At 52.4% G+C, this 18,077-nt stretch overlaps 1 protein-coding gene across 4 annotated transcripts in view; it reads left to right on the top strand.

Moving 5' to 3' along the window:
- Positions 1-15,328, top strand: part of RAB11FIP4 (RAB11 family interacting protein 4) — a 106,459-nt gene extending 91,131 nt beyond the window's left edge. For all 4 annotated transcript variants that reach the window (XM_077460683.1, XM_077460682.1, XM_077460684.1 and 1 more), the window contains 9 exons: positions 1,950-1,985; positions 2,097-2,196; positions 3,789-3,892; positions 6,903-7,043; positions 7,384-7,465; positions 7,705-7,842; positions 8,142-8,300; positions 12,017-12,160; positions 12,732-15,328. In XM_077460683.1, coding sequence (XP_077316809.1) covers positions 1,950-1,985; positions 2,097-2,196; positions 3,789-3,892; positions 6,903-7,043; positions 7,384-7,465; positions 7,705-7,842; positions 8,142-8,300; positions 12,017-12,160; positions 12,732-12,848 — 1,021 coding nt within the window. In that variant the 3' untranslated portion in view covers positions 12,849-15,328. The remainder of the gene's footprint in view (positions 1-1,949; positions 1,986-2,096; positions 2,197-3,788; positions 3,893-6,902; positions 7,044-7,383; positions 7,466-7,704; positions 7,843-8,141; positions 8,301-12,016; positions 12,161-12,731) is intronic.
- Positions 15,329-18,077: the final 2,749 nt, after the last annotated feature.

The raw sequence follows: 18,077 nt of genomic DNA, 5'->3' as shown, positions 1-18,077 counted from the left end.
TGATTGGGGTCAGGCCTGGGTACACGCAGTGATGGCCGGAGAACGGGGTGGGTGGTGTGATTGGGGTCAGGCCTGGGTACACGCAGTGATGGCCGGAGGACGGGATGGGTGGTGTGATTGGGGTCAGGCCTGGGTACACGCAGTGATGGTCGGAGGACGGGGTGGGTGGTGTGATTGGGGTCAGGCCTGGGTACACGCAGTGATGGCCGGAGAACGGGGTGGGTGGTGTGATTGGGGTCAGGCCTGGGTACACGCAGTGATGGTCTGAGGACGGGGTGGGTGGTGTGATTGGGGTCAGGCCTGGGTACACGCAGTGATGGCCGGAGGACGGGGTGGGTGGTGTGATTGGGGTCAGGCCTGGGTACACGCAGTGATGGCCGGAGGACGGGGTGGGTGGTGTGATTGGGGTCAGGCCTGGGTACACGCAGTGATGGCCGGAGAACGGGGTGGGTGGTGTGATTGGGGTCAGGCCTGGGTACACGCAGTGATGGCCGGAGGACGGGGTGGGTGGTGTGATTGGGGTCAGGCCTGGGTACACGCAGTGATGGTCGGAGGACGGGGTGGGTGGTGTGATTGGGGTCAGGCCTGGGTACACGCAGTGATGGTCTGAGGACGGGGTGGGTGGTGTGATTGGGGTCAGGCCTGGGTACACGCAGTGATGGTCTGAGGACGGGGTGGGTGGTGTGATTGGGGTCAGGCCTGGGTACACGCAGTGATGGCCGGAGAACGGGGTGGGTGGTGTGATTGGGGTCAGGCCTGGGTACACGCAGTGATGGCCGGAGGACGGGGTGGGTGGTGTGATTGGGGTCAGGCCTGGGTACACGCAGTGATGGCCGGAGGACGGGGTGGGTGGTGTGATTGGGGTCAGGCCTGGGTACACGCAGTGATGGTCGGAGGACGGGGTGGGTGGTGTGATTGGGGTCAGGCCTGGGTACACGCAGTGATGGTCGGAGGACGGGGTGGGTGGTGTGATTGGGGTCAGGCCTGGGTACACGCAGTGATGGTCGGAGGACGGGGTGGGTGGTGTGATTGGGGTCAGGCCTGGGTACACGCAGTGATGGCCGGAGAACGGGGTGGGTGGTGTGATTGGGGTCAGGCCTGGGTACACGCAGTGATGGTCTGAGGACGGGGTGGGTGGTGTGATTGGGGTCAGGCCTGGGTACACGCAGTGATGGCCGGAGAACGGGGTGGGTGGTGTGATTGGGGTCAGGCCTGGGTACACGCAGTGATGGCCGGAGAACGGGGTGGGTGGTGTGATTGGGGTCAGGCCTGGGTACACGCAGTGATGGCCGGAGAACGGGGTGGGTGGTGTGATTGGGGTCAGGCCTGGGTACACGCAGTGATGGCCGGAGGACGGGATGGGTGGTGTGATTGGGGTCAGGCCTGGGTACACGCAGTGATGGTCGGAGAACGGGGTGGGTGGTGTGATTGGGGTCAGGCCTGGGTACACGCAGTGATGGCCGGAGAACGGGGTGGGTGGTGTGATTGGGGTCAGGCCTGGGTACACGCAGTGATGGCCGGAGGACGGGATGGGTGGTGTGATTGGGGTCAGGCCTGGGTACACGCAGTGATGGCCGGAGGACGGGATGGGTGGTGTGATTGGGGTCAGGCCTGGGTACACGCAGTGATGGTCGGAGAACGGGGTGGGTGGTGTGATTGGGGTCAGGCCTGGGTACACGCAGTGATGGCCGGAGAACGGGGTGGGTGGTGTGATTGGGGTCAGGCCTGGGTACACGCAGTGATGGCCGGAGGACGGGATGGGTGGTGTGATTGGGGTCAGGCCTGGGTACACGCAGTGATGGTCGGAGGACGGGGTGGGTGGTGTGATTGGGGTCAGGCCTGGGTACACGCAGTGATGGTCGGAGGACGGGGTGGGTGGTGTGATTGGGGTCAGTTAATGTTCATTCTGTAGGTATTAATATGTTCTTATTTTTTTTTTTCACTTGCAGCCCAAACAGAAAGATCACCAGCACAGCATTTGGGAGGTAAGTCCCACCTCTGTAGGGGGTAAATTGGAGATTTGGGGTACTGCCAGTGTATGGACTCGGGAGAGAAGAGGGTTTGCTCACAGGTCATGTGACTTTTTTCTTTTGCAGGCAGCTCTTCCACAACAGTAACCTGAGTAGTAGTAATGGCAGCACAGAGGACCTCTTCCGGGACAGCATTGACTCCTGTGACAATGACATCACAGAGAAGGTAGGTGTGCGTGTGCTGAAAATGCTGAGAATTATTCTCTTCTAGCATTTGAGGAATAATTACCAGCAATTCCTTCATTTTCTGGCAAGGATATCAGATTGGCTTCTCTGAATTTCCATATTTCCTACACAGTGTGCACTGAAATAAGTTCTGTCCATCACTAAATATGGTAGCCGGGTGCTTCTTCCACTATGACATAGGATAATTTTACCCTGGCGGTGTGGCACCACCCTCTCCTACTACCACACAGGATCCTTCCACCCTGGCAGTGTGGCACCACCCTCTCCTACTACCACACAGGATCTCTTTCCGCCCTGGCACTGTGACATCATCCTCTCCTGCTACCACACAGGATCTCTTTCCGCCCTGGCACTGTGACATCATCCTCTCCTGCTACCACACAGGATCCCTCCACCCCGGCGCTGTGACGTCATCCTCTACTGCTACCACACAGGATCCCTCCACCCTGGCGCTGTGACCTCATCCTCCCCTGCTACCACACAGGATCCCTCCACCCAGGCGCTGTGACGTCATCCTTTCCTGCTACCATACAGGATCCCTCCATCCTGGCGCTGTGACGTCATCCTCTCCTGCTATCACACAGGATCCCTCCACCCAGGCGCTGTGACGTTATCCTTTCCTGCCACCACACAGGATCCCTCCACCCTGGCGCTGTGACGTCATCCTTTCCTGCTACCACACAGGATCCCTCCGCCCTGGCGCTGTGACACCATCCTCTCCCACTACCACACAGGATCCCTCCACCCCGGCGCTGTGACACCATCCTCTCCTGCTACCACACAGGATCCTTCGACCTGGCATTGTGATACCACCCCACCCCCTGCTACTACACAGGATCCTTCACCCTGGCGCTGTTATACCACCCCCCCCCCCCCCCTGCTACCACACAGGATCTCTCCACCCCGGCGCTGTGGCGTCATCCTCTCCTGCTACCACACAGGATCCCTCCACATTGGTCTGTTCCATCTCCCTGTATAATGCTGTTACAAGCTCATCTTGTGGCCTCAGCTGATTTTCGCACATTTACCGTCAGCTGAGGACGCGATGGATTAATCGCAGAGTTCCCGGCACACTTTGTCTCCTGGATTTCCATAAACCATCTTAAGTCAAATCTCCACATTGCGGTCAAACTTTTAATTCTCCTGATGACTTCTGTCTCCAGAATTAGGGCGACCTCACCTCCACTCTCCGTCTTGTGTGCAGAAATGAATGGGGCACGCTTTCCTAACATTCACCGTGGTGAATCTTCACCAACTTCAGAACTGCTGCGCCCATCTCCCCTGTGCCCGCGTGTGATCCCAGTTTGATCGTATTGCTCTATTGATATGGAAGCTGCATGTTCTGGAGACGGTGGATGAGAATGGCTCCATGTTAGGCAACAAGTTAGCATAAAACTGGGTATAGCAGAGGTGTGTGATGACCCCTAGTGGCGGAAGCAGGGGTGACACTGTTGTAGTCCACGAGCATCTTGTGGTTAGAAATTATTTCAAGCCAATGCTGCCCCCTGCTGGCTGATTGCTTGAGCTGCAGAAATGACAGAGGTAATTTAAAAATGTCTGTCCCTGTCACAGGTCAGTTACCTGGAGAAGAAGGTGACAGAGCTGGAGAACGACAACCAGACAAACGGAGATGTCAAGTCCAAATTAAAGCATGAGAACACCCAGCTGGTGCACAGGTGAGCCATAGAAAGACTTGACAGGCAGAGAAGAGTGACAGATGATAGACTGAGGTGACATAAGGAAGTGATAGGCAGACGGGACAAAGGGGACAGACAGACACCTGAGAGAGAGAACAGGCGGAGGCAGATGAGATGAGGGAGACAAGCAGGAGAGAGAGAGAGAGGGGTGGGGGCCCGGATGGTGGACAGGCAGATACAATAGAGGGGAAATTGTCAGACAGATGGGGAGGCAAATCAAATGGAACAGGCCATTGAGACACAGGGGGCAGGCGGTGGGCAGGGAGGCAGAGGAGGTGCAGTGGGCAGGGAGGCAGAGGAGGTGCAGTGGGCAGGGAGGCAGAGGAGGTGCAGTGGGCAGGGAGGCAGAGGAGGTGCAGTGGGCAGGGAGGCAGAGGAGGTGCAGTGGGCAGGGAGGCAGAGGAGGTGCAGTGGGCAGGGAGGCAGAGGAGGTGCAGTGGGCAGGGAGGCAGAGGAGGTGCAGTGGGCAGGGAGGCAGAGGAGGTGCAGTGGGCAGGGAGGCAGAGGAGGTGCAGTGGGCAGGGAGGCAGAGGAGGTGCAGTGGGCAGAGGAGATGCAGGGAGCAGGCGGTGGGCAGGAAGGCAGAGGAGACACAGGGGGGAGGTGCAGTGGGCAGGGAGGCAGAGGAGACGCAGGGAGGCAGGCGGTGGACTGGGAGGCAGAGGAGACGCATGGGGGCAGGCGGTGGACTGGGAGGCAGAGGAGACGCATGGGGGCAGGCGGTGGACTGGGAGGCAGACTAGACGCATGGGGTCAGGCGGTGGACTGGGAGGCAGACGAGACGCATGGGGGCAGGCGGTGGACTGGGAGGCAGACTAGACGCATGGGGGCAGGCGGTGGACTGGGAGGCAGACTAGACGCATGGGGTCAGGCGGTGGACTGGGAGGCAGACTAGACGCATGGGGTCAGGCGGTGGACTGGGAGGCAGACGAGACGCATGGGGTCAGGCGGTGGACTGGGAGGCAGACGAGACGCATGGGGTCAGGCGGTGGACTGGGAGGCAGACGAGACGCATGGGGTCAGGCGGTGGACTGGGAGGCAGACGAGACGCATGGGGTCAGGCGGTGGACTGGGAGGCAGACGAGACGCATGGGGTCAGGCGGTGGACTGGGAGGCAGACGAGACGCATGGGGTCAGGCGGTGGACTGGGAGGCAGACGAGACGCATGGGGTCAGGCGGTGGACTGGGAGGCAGACGAGACGCATGGGGGTCAGGCGGTGGACTGGGAGGCAGACGAGACGCATGGGGGCAGGCGGTGGACTGGGAGGCAGACGAGACGCATGGGGGCAGGCGGTGGACTGGGAGGCAGACGAGACGCATGGGGGCAGGCGGTGGACTGGGAGGCAGACGAGACGCATGGGGGCAGGCGGTGGACTGGTTGGCAGACTGGGAGGCAGACGAGACGCATGGGGTCAGGCGGTGGACTGGGAGGCAGACTAGACGCATGGGGGCAGGCGGTGGACTGGGAGGCAGACTAGACGCATGGGGGCAGGCGGTGGACTGGGAGGCAGACTAGACGCATGGGGGCAGGCGGTGGACTGGGAGGCAGACGAGACGCATGGGGGCAGGCGGTGGACTGGGAGGCAGACGAGACGCATGGGGGCAGGCGGTGGACTGGGAGGCAGACGAGACGCATGGGGGCAGGCGGTGGACTGGGAGGCAGACGAGACGCATGGGGGCAGGCGGTGGACTGGTTGGCAGACTGGGAGGCAGACGAGACGCATGGGGTCAGGCGGTGGACTGGGAGGCAGACTAGACGCATGGGGGCAGGCGGTGGACTGGGAGGCAGACTAGACGCATGGGGGCAGGCGGTGGACTGGGAGGCAGACTAGACGCATGGGGGCAGGCGGTGGACTGGGAGGCAGACGAGACGCATGGGGTCAGGCGGTGGACTGGGAGGCAGACGAGACGCATGGGGTCAGGCGGTGGACTGGGAGGCAGACTAGACGCATGGGGTCAGGCGGTGGACTGGGAGGCAGACGAGACGCATGGGGTCAGGCGGTGGACTGGGAGGCAGACGAGACGCATGGGGTCAGGCGGTGGACTGGGAGGCAGACGAGACGCATGGGGTCAGGCGGTGGACTGGGAGGCAGACGAGACGCATGGGGTCAGGCGGTGGACTGGGAGGCAGACGAGACGCATGGGGGCAGGCGGTGGACTGGGAGGCAGACTAGACGCATGGGGGCAGGCGGTGGACTGGGAGGCAGACGAGACGCATGGTGGCAGGCGGTGGACTGGGAGGCAGACTAGACGCATGGGGGCAGGCGGTGGACTGGGAGGCAGACGAGACGCATGGTGGCAGGCGGTGGACTGGGAGGCAGACTAGACGCATGGGGGCAGGCGGTGGACTGGGAGGCAGACGAGACGCATGGTGGCAGGCGGTGGACTGGGAGGCAGACTAGACGCATGGGGTCAGGCGGTGGACTGGGAGGCAGACTAGACGCATGGGGGCAGGCGGTGGACTGGGAGGCAGACGAGACGCATGGTGGCAGGCGGTGGACTGGGAGGCAGACTAGACGCATGGGGGCAGGCGGTGGACTGGGAGGCAGACGAGACGCATGGTGGCAGGCGGTGGACTGGGAGGCAGACTAGACGCATGGGGGCAGGCGGTGGACTGGGAGGCAGACGAGACGCATGGTGGCAGGCGGTGGACTGGGAGGCAGACTAGACGCATGGGGTCAGGCGGTGGACTGGGAGGCAGACTAGACGCATGGGGGCAGGCGGTGGACTGGGAGGCAGACGAGACGCATGGTGGCAGGCGGTGGACTGGGAGGCAGACTAGACGCATGGGGTCAGGCGGTGGACTGGGAGGCAGACTAGACGCATGGGGGCAGGCGGTGGACTGGGAGGCAGACGAGACGCATGGGGGCAGGCGGTGGACTGGGAGGCAGACTAGACGCATGGGGTCAGGCGGTGGACTGGGAGGCAGACGAGACGCATGGGGCAGGTGGTGGACAGATTTGATTGTGATGGAATATGCGGTCTGCAGGGTACATGAACTGGAAGAACTGTTAAAGGACCAGGAGACCAGGTCGGATCAGGTTCTGGATGAGGAGCTGAAGCGACATAGGGAAACGTATTCCAGGTTGCAGAAGGAAAAGGGAACAGAGATCGAACTGCTGAACGCCAGGTAACGTCTCTCCACACTTCTATTCTCTCACTAAAGGCCAGACTGAGACTGTGTCCCCAGAAAGTAGCCCACAAGGATCGGGGGTCACCCCAGTGCAAACCCTGAATTCAGTGAAATCCCAGAATCCTCTTGCCTGTTGCTCCAGTAATGAAGCAATATGTGAGCTACATAATGGTGTGGAAGTGGAATGATGACCATGGTTTAACCACTCCCTACTCCATACAGACACATAATACACAGCGATCCCTACCACGGTTTATTTTATTGTCTGGTCCATGAAGAGGACCCGTCTTTATACGAAGATGAGCCAAAAAGTTCCAACTTTCTGTCCGTGTTTCAGGGTTCAGGAGCTGGAGGAGGAGAATGAAGAGTTGCTAACCAGCATCACCAGACTGAAGTCTCATACAGAGAGGATAGATGAGGTGAGCACTAGGGGTATGAGGAGCCCAAGGGGAGTTCTGTGGGGGGTGGGGGTACTGGGCAGGGGAGCCCCCCAGGTTTTATTGTCAAACGTTAACTGGAGAAGCTGAAGTTAGAAGCTGATTGGCTTCCATGTACAGCTGCACCAGATTCTGAGTGCTCCAATTGTGGTAAATCTCCCCCAATGAGAGTCTCTCTATCTATTCCTGCATATAAAGTTGTTGTTCTTTTTGCTCCTCAGGAGAGACAGCGCATGTCTGATAGGCTGGAGGACACCAGCCTGCGGCTGAAAGATGAGATGGATCTGTACAAGAAAATGATGGATAAATTACGGCAAAACCGGCAGAACTTCCAGCGGGAACGTGAAGCCACGCAAGAGGTGTGAATGTGCAGATTTATAATTGGGATTTGGACCCCTTCTCATTCTATTCTTTGGTCTCTTCCTGTAAATTCCTAATACTTCATAATACATTGGCCCCTAGAAGGCGCTATACTAAGTATCCATTAAAAGCTGCATAAAATATCATATTCTGTGATTTCCTCCACCCGCTCCCAGTACAGGGGGCTTGGGGGGCTGCTGTCCGTTCTGTGACCCGCTCCCCTCTGACTTTCCTGTAATAATTGGCCTACTATCTAGGATGATGATGATAATGATCTGTTTGCTTTGTACATTTGCAGCTGATTGAAGATCTGCGGAAGGAGCTGGAGCACCTGCAGGTGTACCGCTTGGACTGCGAGCGGAATGGTCGGGGACGGAGCTCGTCGTCGGGACTGTACGAATACAACGCCAAAACCCGCGAATCTGAGCTGGAGCAGGAGATCAAACGCCTCAAACTAGTAATGATTCTCTTATATCTGGAGGGGGCGCTATCAGTTCAAATTGTCTGCCATTAATCCATCCAGAAAGACAAGAAACAAAAGCTGCAGTTTTCTGATACAAAGTTTAAAATTAGCGATATTATCACTCTCCTTCTTTCTTCTTTTTCTTCTTTCTTCTTTTTCTTCTTCTTTCTTTTTCTTCTTTCTTTTTCTTCTTGGCTGCTAGCCCCCCCATGTGGCGGATTGGGGGTGGTGATTTTCTTCTGCAAGATTTGGAGAAAGGGGATTTTTAAGTAAAAATAGGATTTTTATAACAGCGTACCTGTAAAATCCTTTTCTTTGAGGTACATCACAGGACACAGAGCCATAGTAGTTACTATGTGGGTTATAGGCCACCTTCAGGTGATGGACACTGGCACACCCTAAGACACGAAGTCCACTCCCTATATAACCCCTTCCACTACCGGGAGTACCTCCGTTTTGTAGCAAAGCAATACACGTGTATACCAAAAAGAAGGGTGGGTTTTTTTTTTTTTATTAATACAGGTAAGCTGTTATAAAAATCCTATTTTCTTATGGTACATCACGGGACACAGAGCAATAGTACTTACTATGTGGGATGTCCCAGAGCAATGGCAACTGAAGGGAGGGAGACACAACAAAATAAGGGCACCAAGAGACTAGAGGACTCATACTGCAGCCTGCAGTACACTGCACCCAAAGGAGATATCCTCATGACCTTTTACATCTACCTGATAGAATCTGGTAAATGTATGGACTGAAGACCAAGTTGCGGCCTTACATATCTGAGCCATGGAGACTTGGTGATGCACCGCCCAAGAAGCACTAACAGCCCTGGAGAAGTGTGCTTTTTAAATGAAAAGGAGTTATTTTCCTCTTTAGACCATAAGCTTGGACAATCGCTTGATGAATCCATTTAAAAATGGTAGATTTCGACACTGCCTGTCCTCCTTCAGGACCGTCTGGCAACACAAATAAAACATCTGTTTTACAAATCTGAGTGGTCACTTTCAAATAGACCTTGACCGCTCTCACCACATCAAGAGAATGTAGTGACCTTTCTTCCACAGAACGAGGTTCTGGAAAAAAAATGAAGGCGGAACAATATCCTGGTTCAAATGAAAACCGGACACTACCTTGGGTAGGAAATTAGGATGAGGCGGCAATACAACCTCATCCTTATTAATAAACCAATATGGCTCTTTACAAGAAAGAGCAGCCAACTCTGATACTCTTCTAGCAGAAGATATGAAAAACCAAGACAATTTTCCTTGTCACGAGGACCAAGGGAATATGTTGTATCGGCTCAAAAGGCTGTTTCTGTAATGCCAACAGGACTAAATTCAAGTCCCAAGGGTTCAGGGGTGACCCAACTGGAGGATTAATCCTTGTTACCCCTCGAATAAAGTTATGAACCAGAGAGAGTGAAACAAGTGGTCGTTGGAAAAAAAAAAACACAGATAAGGCCAACATCTGGCCTTTAGTAGAACTCAAGGCCAGCTTAATTTCCAATCCCATCTGTAGGAATTCAAGGATCCTACCTATTACATATTTCCTGGGGTGCCAATCCATGAATTCACACCAGGAGACGCATGCCTTCCAGACTATAATATATGACTCTGTAGACCGGCTTCCTAGCATTAACCAAAGTAGAAACTACTGAATCTGACAGCCCACGATCTTTAAGAATATGGGTCTCAATAGCCAAACCGCTAAATTTAGCATTTGTAAGGTACAATGGAATACCGGACCTTGCGAGAGAAGGTCTGGCCATAGCGATGGGGTCCCCTACCGCCATCTTTACGATCTCTGCAAACCAAAATCTCCTGGGCCACAAGAATCGCCTCCTTTTGTTGCTTGATCCTGTGATAAGGCGCGGAAGCAGCTGAACGGGAGGGAAATGCATAGATCAGCGAAAACTGATCCCATGGAAAAAAACAAGGTATCTGTTCTGAATGCCATCGGCTCCTTTGTCCTTGACACAAAGTTGACGATCTTGTTGTTGAACCTGGATGCATATAGATCCATGTCTGGGACTCCCCATTTTTGACATATTGACAGATGTCGGCTGAAGAGGAACAATTGTTGGTGACTCAAGAAGTCCGCTTGCCAATTCTCTATCCCTTGAATGACAATTGCTTATAAGCAAGGAATGTTGTTTTCTGCCCGAGAAAGAAAGAATGATTCACCTCTCTCTGGGCCGCACTACTTCTCATACCCCCTTGGTGATTGATATAGGCCACTACTGTGGCATTGTCGGATTAGATCCTGATAGAATAATTCTGTAGTCTGAGCCTCCAGGGCCAGGTGTACGGCCCGAATCTCTAGAATATTGATGGGCAAGGTCATCTCTGATTTGGACCATTTCTCTTGGACAGATGCTTCTTCCAGGACTGCTCCCCAGCCCAAAAGGCTGGCATCTGTTGTTACCACTTTCCAGGTAACTGGTAACCAATTGAGGTTCTGACGCACTTCGGGGGATAAGCGCATTGGGAAGTCCAGAGCTTGGACCTTCTTGTTTCAAGTTGACAGGATATTGTTTTGCAGGAGTCTTGAATGAAACTGCGCATAAGGAACGGCCTTGAAAGAAGCCACCATCTTCCCCAATAACTTCATGCAAAGCCGAATAGAAGGATTCTTCTTTGTTTTGACCAGTTGAATCCTTTCCTTTATGGAACTGACCCTTACCTGGGGCAAAAACACCTTCTTCTGAACTGTATCTATGATCAGCCCCAAGTACTGCAATCTCCTTGAAGGTTTTAGGGAGGATTTCTCTAGGGTGAGAATCCAACCTAAGACTGTGGTGACCAAACTTTGGTTTAAGTGGGCAACCGACTGATCTATCAAGAGTTGATCGTCTAAGTAGGCTAGTATTGTTATACCTTGAGCCCTTACCCGGGCTAAAGAAGGAGCCAGGACCTTTGTAAACACTCAATGTGCAGTAGCTAGACCGAATGGCAGAGCTACAAACTGAAAATGAAGATTTTCTACCTTGAAGTGTGACACAATGCCTTTTCTTGTCGCAGGGTTAAGGTTATGGCTAGGGCAAGTTACATAGTTAGTAAGGTTGAATAAAGACACCAGTCCATCCAGTTCAACCTGAGTGAGTGTCTACAATTGTCCCTATCCCTGTACATTGCACACTCACATCGCTCCCTACCCTCAAAAAGCCCACAATCCAAGGTCCCCATTCATATACTAGGGGCCAATTTTGGACCGAAGCCAATTAACCTACCTGCATGTCTTTGGAGTGTGGGAGGAAACCGGAGTACCCGGAGGAAACCCACGCAGGCACAGGGAGAACATGCAAACTCCAGGCAGGTAGTGCCGTGGTTGGGATTCGAACCAGCGACCCTTTTTACTGCTAGGCGAGAGTGCCAACCACTACACCACTGTGCCGCCTAAGTGTTAGGTTTAGGGTAAGGGTTAGAGTTATGGCTAGGGTTAGGGCATGGGTTAGGGTTATGGCAAGGGCTAGGTTTAGGGCAACTGTTAGGTTTAGGGTTAGAGCTCTTTTCTCTTGTAGAAGGCACACCAGGAACAGAGATGGAACGACAATTGGCTTCTCTGCAGAAGGGATGGGCTGGGACAGGGGTCAAAAAGCAGACTGTGATTGTTTGTTTGAGCTTTACAAAATCGCATGTATGTCAGTCCCACGTGTAAATGGTCTCTGACACGATCCCAAGCATCTAACCCTTGTGCTCCTTTCCCAGGACAACCAGAAGCTCCGGGACCAGAACGATGACCTCAGCGGGCAGATTCTCAGCCTCAGCCTATATGAAGCCAAGCATCTCTTCTCCACCCAGACGAAGGCGCAGTCACTGGCAGCCGAGATCGACACTGCCTCAAAGGACGAGGTAAGATGGCCGCCTGCGGACAGCCGATGGAGGCAGACGTTTGGCTATTGCTTTGCCCCTTTTCTTCCCTCTTTATAATTTTTATTATATCACCACTCAGTTCTGCGGTACTCTACATCTCTTGTGAGGGTCTGTCTCTAGTTTTCTTGGCCCCCATCATCCTAGGTAAGGCGGAGGGGCTGCCATCCATAAGTGCCTATTGTAGAACCCCTCAAATTTACTGTCTGGGTTTACTGCTACCCAGAATTCCTTGTTATGACTCCCTCCCATCCTGTACACAGGAGTAGTTTGGTTTGAGAATTCTGTTATTCCTGGCCTGTTGGGGGCACTGTTACTCAGAATTTTATGCTATGCCCCCCTCTCATCCTGTACACAGGACTAGTTTAGTTACAGAATTCTGTTATTCCTGGCCTGGCGTAACAGGTGACCTGCTCATATCCCCAGGTAAAGGGGGCTGCCTCCTAGAATCCTCTGTTATTGTCCCTGCATTGGTATAGAGGAGGCAGATGTTGGGCGTTTGGGCCACCAAGAATAGCAAGGTTCATTAATCCGATTTTTTTTTTTCTTTCAGCTGATGGAAGCTTTGAAGGAACAAGAGGAGATCAACCTGCGTTTGCGGCAATACATGGACAAGATTATTCTGGCTATCCTGGACCACAATCCCTCCATCCTGGAGATCAAACAGTGACCGGTTCATTCCGTTGACACTCATCACACTCCATTGACTGTTCTGTCCTTGTCTAGGAATAGGTCTTCTAGATTCAATGTCCTTGTAGTGCGCTCCGGAGACCAACCTCCACACTGACCCCCCCCATGTTCCCTTCCAAGACACTTTAAGACTTGATGCTGCTACAGAATGCCTGGATTAACCTGGAAAAACCTGGTATGACTGGAAATATGGAGGCCATGACTGACACCTGGATTAACCTAGAAGAACCTGGTATGATTGGAATGATGGACGTCATGACTGATGCCTGGATGAGCCTGGTATGACTGGAACGATGGATGTCATGGCTGACTCTTGGATGAAGCTGGAAGAACTTTGTATGACTGGAACGATGGATGTCATGGCTGACTCTTGGATGAAGCTGGAAGAACTTTGTATGACTGGAACGATGGATGTCATGGCTGACTCTTGGACTAAGCTGGAAGAACCTGGTATGACTGGAACGATGGATGTCATGGCTGACTCTTGGATGAAGCTGGAAGAACTTTGTATGACTAGGACGATGGATGTCATGGCTGACTCTTGGACTAAGCTGGAAGAACCTGGTATGACTGGAACGATGGACGTCACGGCTGACTCTTGGAAGAACCTGGTATGACTAGGATGATTAATGTTATGAATGACTCTTGGATGAAGCTGGAAGAACTTTGTATGACTAGGACGATGGATGTCATGGCATGATGGGAAGATGCCTGATCATGACATGACTCTACCTCTTGTTGGCCTTCGCATTCTGTTTGAGAGGAATTGTGTGGGACCTGTTCACTCTCGTGTTTCCAGAAAAGGTCAAAATCCAGATTGCAGCTCTGACCCTACAAGGAGGAGCGGGGGTCGTGTGCCGTGTGATCCCTTTCCTCACCTGAATTACTCCGCCCACAATAGCAGGGGGCTCCCCACTTCCTAATCACCCCACCCCTCCTGAGTTTCATTCCTTATTGCCTGGCAAACGCTTCCCTTGCTGGATATTTCATGTGGAAAATGCAGCAGGAGAAGTGAGAAGCTGGGTTGGGGAACACAACTCTAATTCTATTGTAGGAAGTCCCAGCAGATCCTAGAAGCCATTATAATCGGCGAAGGCTAAAATATTGCTGCTTGCTAGGGTGACCCTATAAATAACAGAAATACACCTGTACAAACATTAGTCCCTGTGGGAGAAGCATCGGGTGACAGCTGATCTTTTTCAGCCCCTGGCAAGTGACGTCCCTTATGATGAAGACACCATCAGAGAAGTAACTTGTAGCCCTGAAAGCACAGCTGCTTCCGTTTGAGGCCTCTCACACAAGTATAGAGTTTTGAAACAGAATAAAATGAATGCATATATACACAGTCATACATGCACACCCCTGTATGCACTACTAATATTCACCACAAGAGGGCGATATAGAGCACAGTGCACACCGGCCTGCATTATTCCCCACAAGAGGGCGATAGAGGGCACAGTACACACAAACCCTGCACTAGTCACCAGAAGAGGGCGATAGAGGGTGCACTGCACCCAGACCTGCAATAGTCACCAGAAGAGGGCGATAGAGGGTACACTGCACCCAGACCTGCAATATTCACCAGAAGAGGGCGATAGAGGGTACACTGCACCCAGACCTGCAATAGTCACCACAAGAGGGCGATAGAGGGTACACTGCACCCAGACCTGCAATAGTCACCACAAGAGGGCGATAGAGGGTACACTGCACCCAGACCTACAATAGTCACCACAAGAGGGCGATAGAGGGTACACTGCACCCAGACCTGCAATAGTCACCAGAAGAGGGCGATAGAGGGTACGCTGCACACCTCTCCGCTCCTCCTGTGGGCTGTATATAGAACCGGCCAGTATGTTTCAATACTGAATGTATAGCTGATTTTACACAGATAACGTCTTGCACTCATTAATGTTGTTGGGTTCACTGGCGCTGTGCCTTCCGCCTGCACACCGCCACCCCCTATGGTGCCATCCTTCACTGTACATATGTAAATAAATGGAAGTTTCTACACTTTGTGCCACATTGATAATTCCAGAGATCTTGTGTTTCTTTCTACGGAAAGGTGGTGTGTCGTGTCGGAGGGGCGTTGTGAAGGACACACTGGGGACCCGCTACAAGTGATGTATTGGGGGTGTTCTGGGGGGGGAGGGGTACTAAATGACACCCTCAGAGAATTATCCTGAAATCCAGCGGATAAAGCGCCTTGTGTCATTGGTCAGGTGCTGTCACCTGAGCTCTGCAGCCAATGGGGTGGTGAGGGGTTCACCACGCTTTGTGATGTCACCTCCACCCTGTACACGGGACAGGTACTCTTTGGCACCCATGATTCCTGCCCACCCTTTATAGATGATTGCACTAATGACATCACACAGTGGGCGGGATGTTAATGATACACGCCCCTCCGACATTCATGAATTGTGTTATGTTTACAATTTGTGTAAATAAACGATTTGACTTCTGTGTGGTCTCTGTGTGCTTCTATACAATGTGTGTATGGGGGGGGGGGGGGTGTCTGATCACATGACCCAGCCGTCATTCCTCTCACTATAAAGAGGAACCTATCCCGGGGTCCGGGGCCACACCACACAGCCCAAATATTAGCACTGAGAGGAGCCGGCCTTGCTTAATGTACTATGAACTGGTAGCTGGAGTTCAGGTAGAGTGATACGAGGGAGGGGGAAGACAAAGTCATATGGGGGGGATAGCTCCCAACTGTCCCGGATTTGGCGGGACTGTCCCGGATTTGGCGGGACTGTCCCGGATTTGGCGGGACTGTCCCGGATTTGGAACAATGTCCCTCTTCCCCCCTCATGTTGCTCTGATCTATATACTTGTATATAAATATAACTAGGGGCTTCTGCGCTCTATGGGCAATAGAAGAAGGGAGTAAAAGAAGCAGCGAGTAAAAGAAGCAGCAATCGCTGTATGAGTTGGCTCTCAATATTGTGAACTTAAAACAAAGTGGGGGTGTGTTGCGCTAACTTACAACCAGATAATATGAGAAAATAATGAATAGAATAAAAATAGCCTTAATACTGGCAAAGTGTAAGTGCAAATGTGCTTGTAAACAGTATATGAAAAGTGCATCCGTGCATTTATAAATAAATCAAAAGTGACTATGTGCATAATTCAAGTGAAATTTGCTACATGCAACAAAACACATATATCTAGAAAAACAGTGTAAAATTAGTGTCTAAATAGAATTGCACACAAGAAAAAGAAAATATATTCCAATCAGGAATCAGATACCAGCAAAATAGGTGAATTGCACAGGTAATGGCAACAAAATAAACTAGAATTAGCAGTAAAAAAACAAATATATAAATCAAGGTGACAACAGTGAATCACACTACAGTGTCCCATACATGACCCAATCGTGCAACTCAAATAATCACAATTCAAAAAATTAAAGTGCAATGTGCCGAGCCAACAATCCTCTGGTGATGATCCGTGCCAGTGATGTTAGTGCTAAGTAATTACCTCACCGCTGCAAGGTAAACAGCGAAAAAACAGGGCAACCAGGTGGCAGGGGATGATCAAGGGGATGGCTGCACAGCAAGCTCTTGGAGATAACCCAGACTCCTCCGACTTCCCTTGTATGTGGTAAATGGCAGGCAAGCTCAAGGGGATAAGCCAGAGAAAACCACCATGGTGTAGTATTTCAAACACATAATATTTATTAAAAATATATATCTACTCACAGGGGAAGTTGGACAATACACAGTAAAACAGCAGACCGGCGAGCGCCTTGCTCGGATGTAAACGTCACTTTCGGGTTCCTACGCGTTACGTCATCAAAAGACTTCAACTGGGATCTGCCATCCCCTTGATCATCCCCTGCCACCTGGTTGCCCTGTTTTTTCGCTGTTTACCTTGCAGCGGTGAGGTAATTACTTAGCACTAACATCACTGGCACGGATCATCACCAGAGGATTGTTGGCTCGGCACATTGCACTTTCATTTTTTGAATTGTGATTATTTGAGTTGCACGATTGGATCATGTATGGGACACTGTAGTGTGATTCACTGTTGTCACCTTGATTTATATATTTGTTTTTTTACTGCTAATTCTAGTTTATTTTGTTGCCATTACCTGTGCAATTCACCTATTTTGCTGGTATCTGATTCCTGATTGGAATATATTTTCTTTTTCTTTTTTTTGTGTGCAATTCTATTTAGACACTAATTTTACACTGTTTTTCTAGATATATGTGTTTTGTTGCATGTAGCAAATTTCACTTGAATTATGCACATAGTCACTTTTGATTTATTTATAAATGCACGGATGCACTTTTCATATACTATACTTGTATATAAAATGCATTATTTATCTCCCAGTGCTAAACTTTTCATCCAATTTCTAAATTTCCGCATTTGTAAATTTCAAAAGTATAAAGGAATAGTAGTTGTAAAAAAAACACAATTCTCCTTTTAAGAGGGCGTGGCAGGGGGTGTGTTCTATACCCACATCCTTGTGCTAATAGGTGTGCCTCGTTCCCATCTCAAAATGTTGGGAGGTATGGGAGGGGGCAGACAGTCATATGGGGGTGGAGACGGAGGGCAGACAGTCATATGGGGGTGGAGACGGAGGGCAGACAAGTCATATGGGGGTGGGGGCAGGTGGCAGACAAGTCATATGGGGGTGGGGGCAGGTGGCAGACGGCAGACAAGTCATATGGGGGTGGAGACGGAGGGCAGACAAGTCATATGGGGGTGGAGACGGAGGGCAGACAAGTCATATGGGGGTGGAGACGGAGGGCAGACAAGTCCTATGGGGGTGGAGACGGAGGGCAGACAAGTCATATGGGGGTGGAGACGGAGGGCAGACAAGTCCTATGGGGGTGGAGACGGAGGGCAGACAAGTCATATGGGGGTGGAGACGGAGGGCAGACAAGTCCTATGGAGGTGGAGACGGAGGGCAGACAAGTCATATGGGGGTGGAGACGGAGGGCAGACAAGTCATATGGGGGTGGAGACGGAGGGCAGACAAGTCATATGGGGGTGGAGACGGAGGGCAGACAAGTCATATGGGGGTGGAGACGGAGGGCAGACAAGTCCTATGGGGGTGGAGACGGAGGGCAGACAAGTCATATGGGGGTGGAGACGGAGGGCAGACAAGTCCTATGGGGGTGGAGACGGAGGGCAGACAAGTCCTATGGGGGTGGAGACGGAGGGCAGACAAGTCATATGGGGGTGGAGACGGAGGGCA

Source organism: Lithobates pipiens, unplaced genomic scaffold (assembly GCF_037356315.1).
Source record: "Lithobates pipiens isolate NorthernLeopardFrog02 unplaced genomic scaffold, aLitPip1_a1.2 Scaffold_28, whole genome shotgun sequence".
NCBI lineage: Eukaryota > Metazoa > Chordata > Amphibia > Anura > Ranidae > Lithobates > Lithobates pipiens.
The sequence above is the reverse complement of the archived record's forward strand: the minus strand, read 5'-3'. Positions and strand labels throughout refer to the sequence as shown.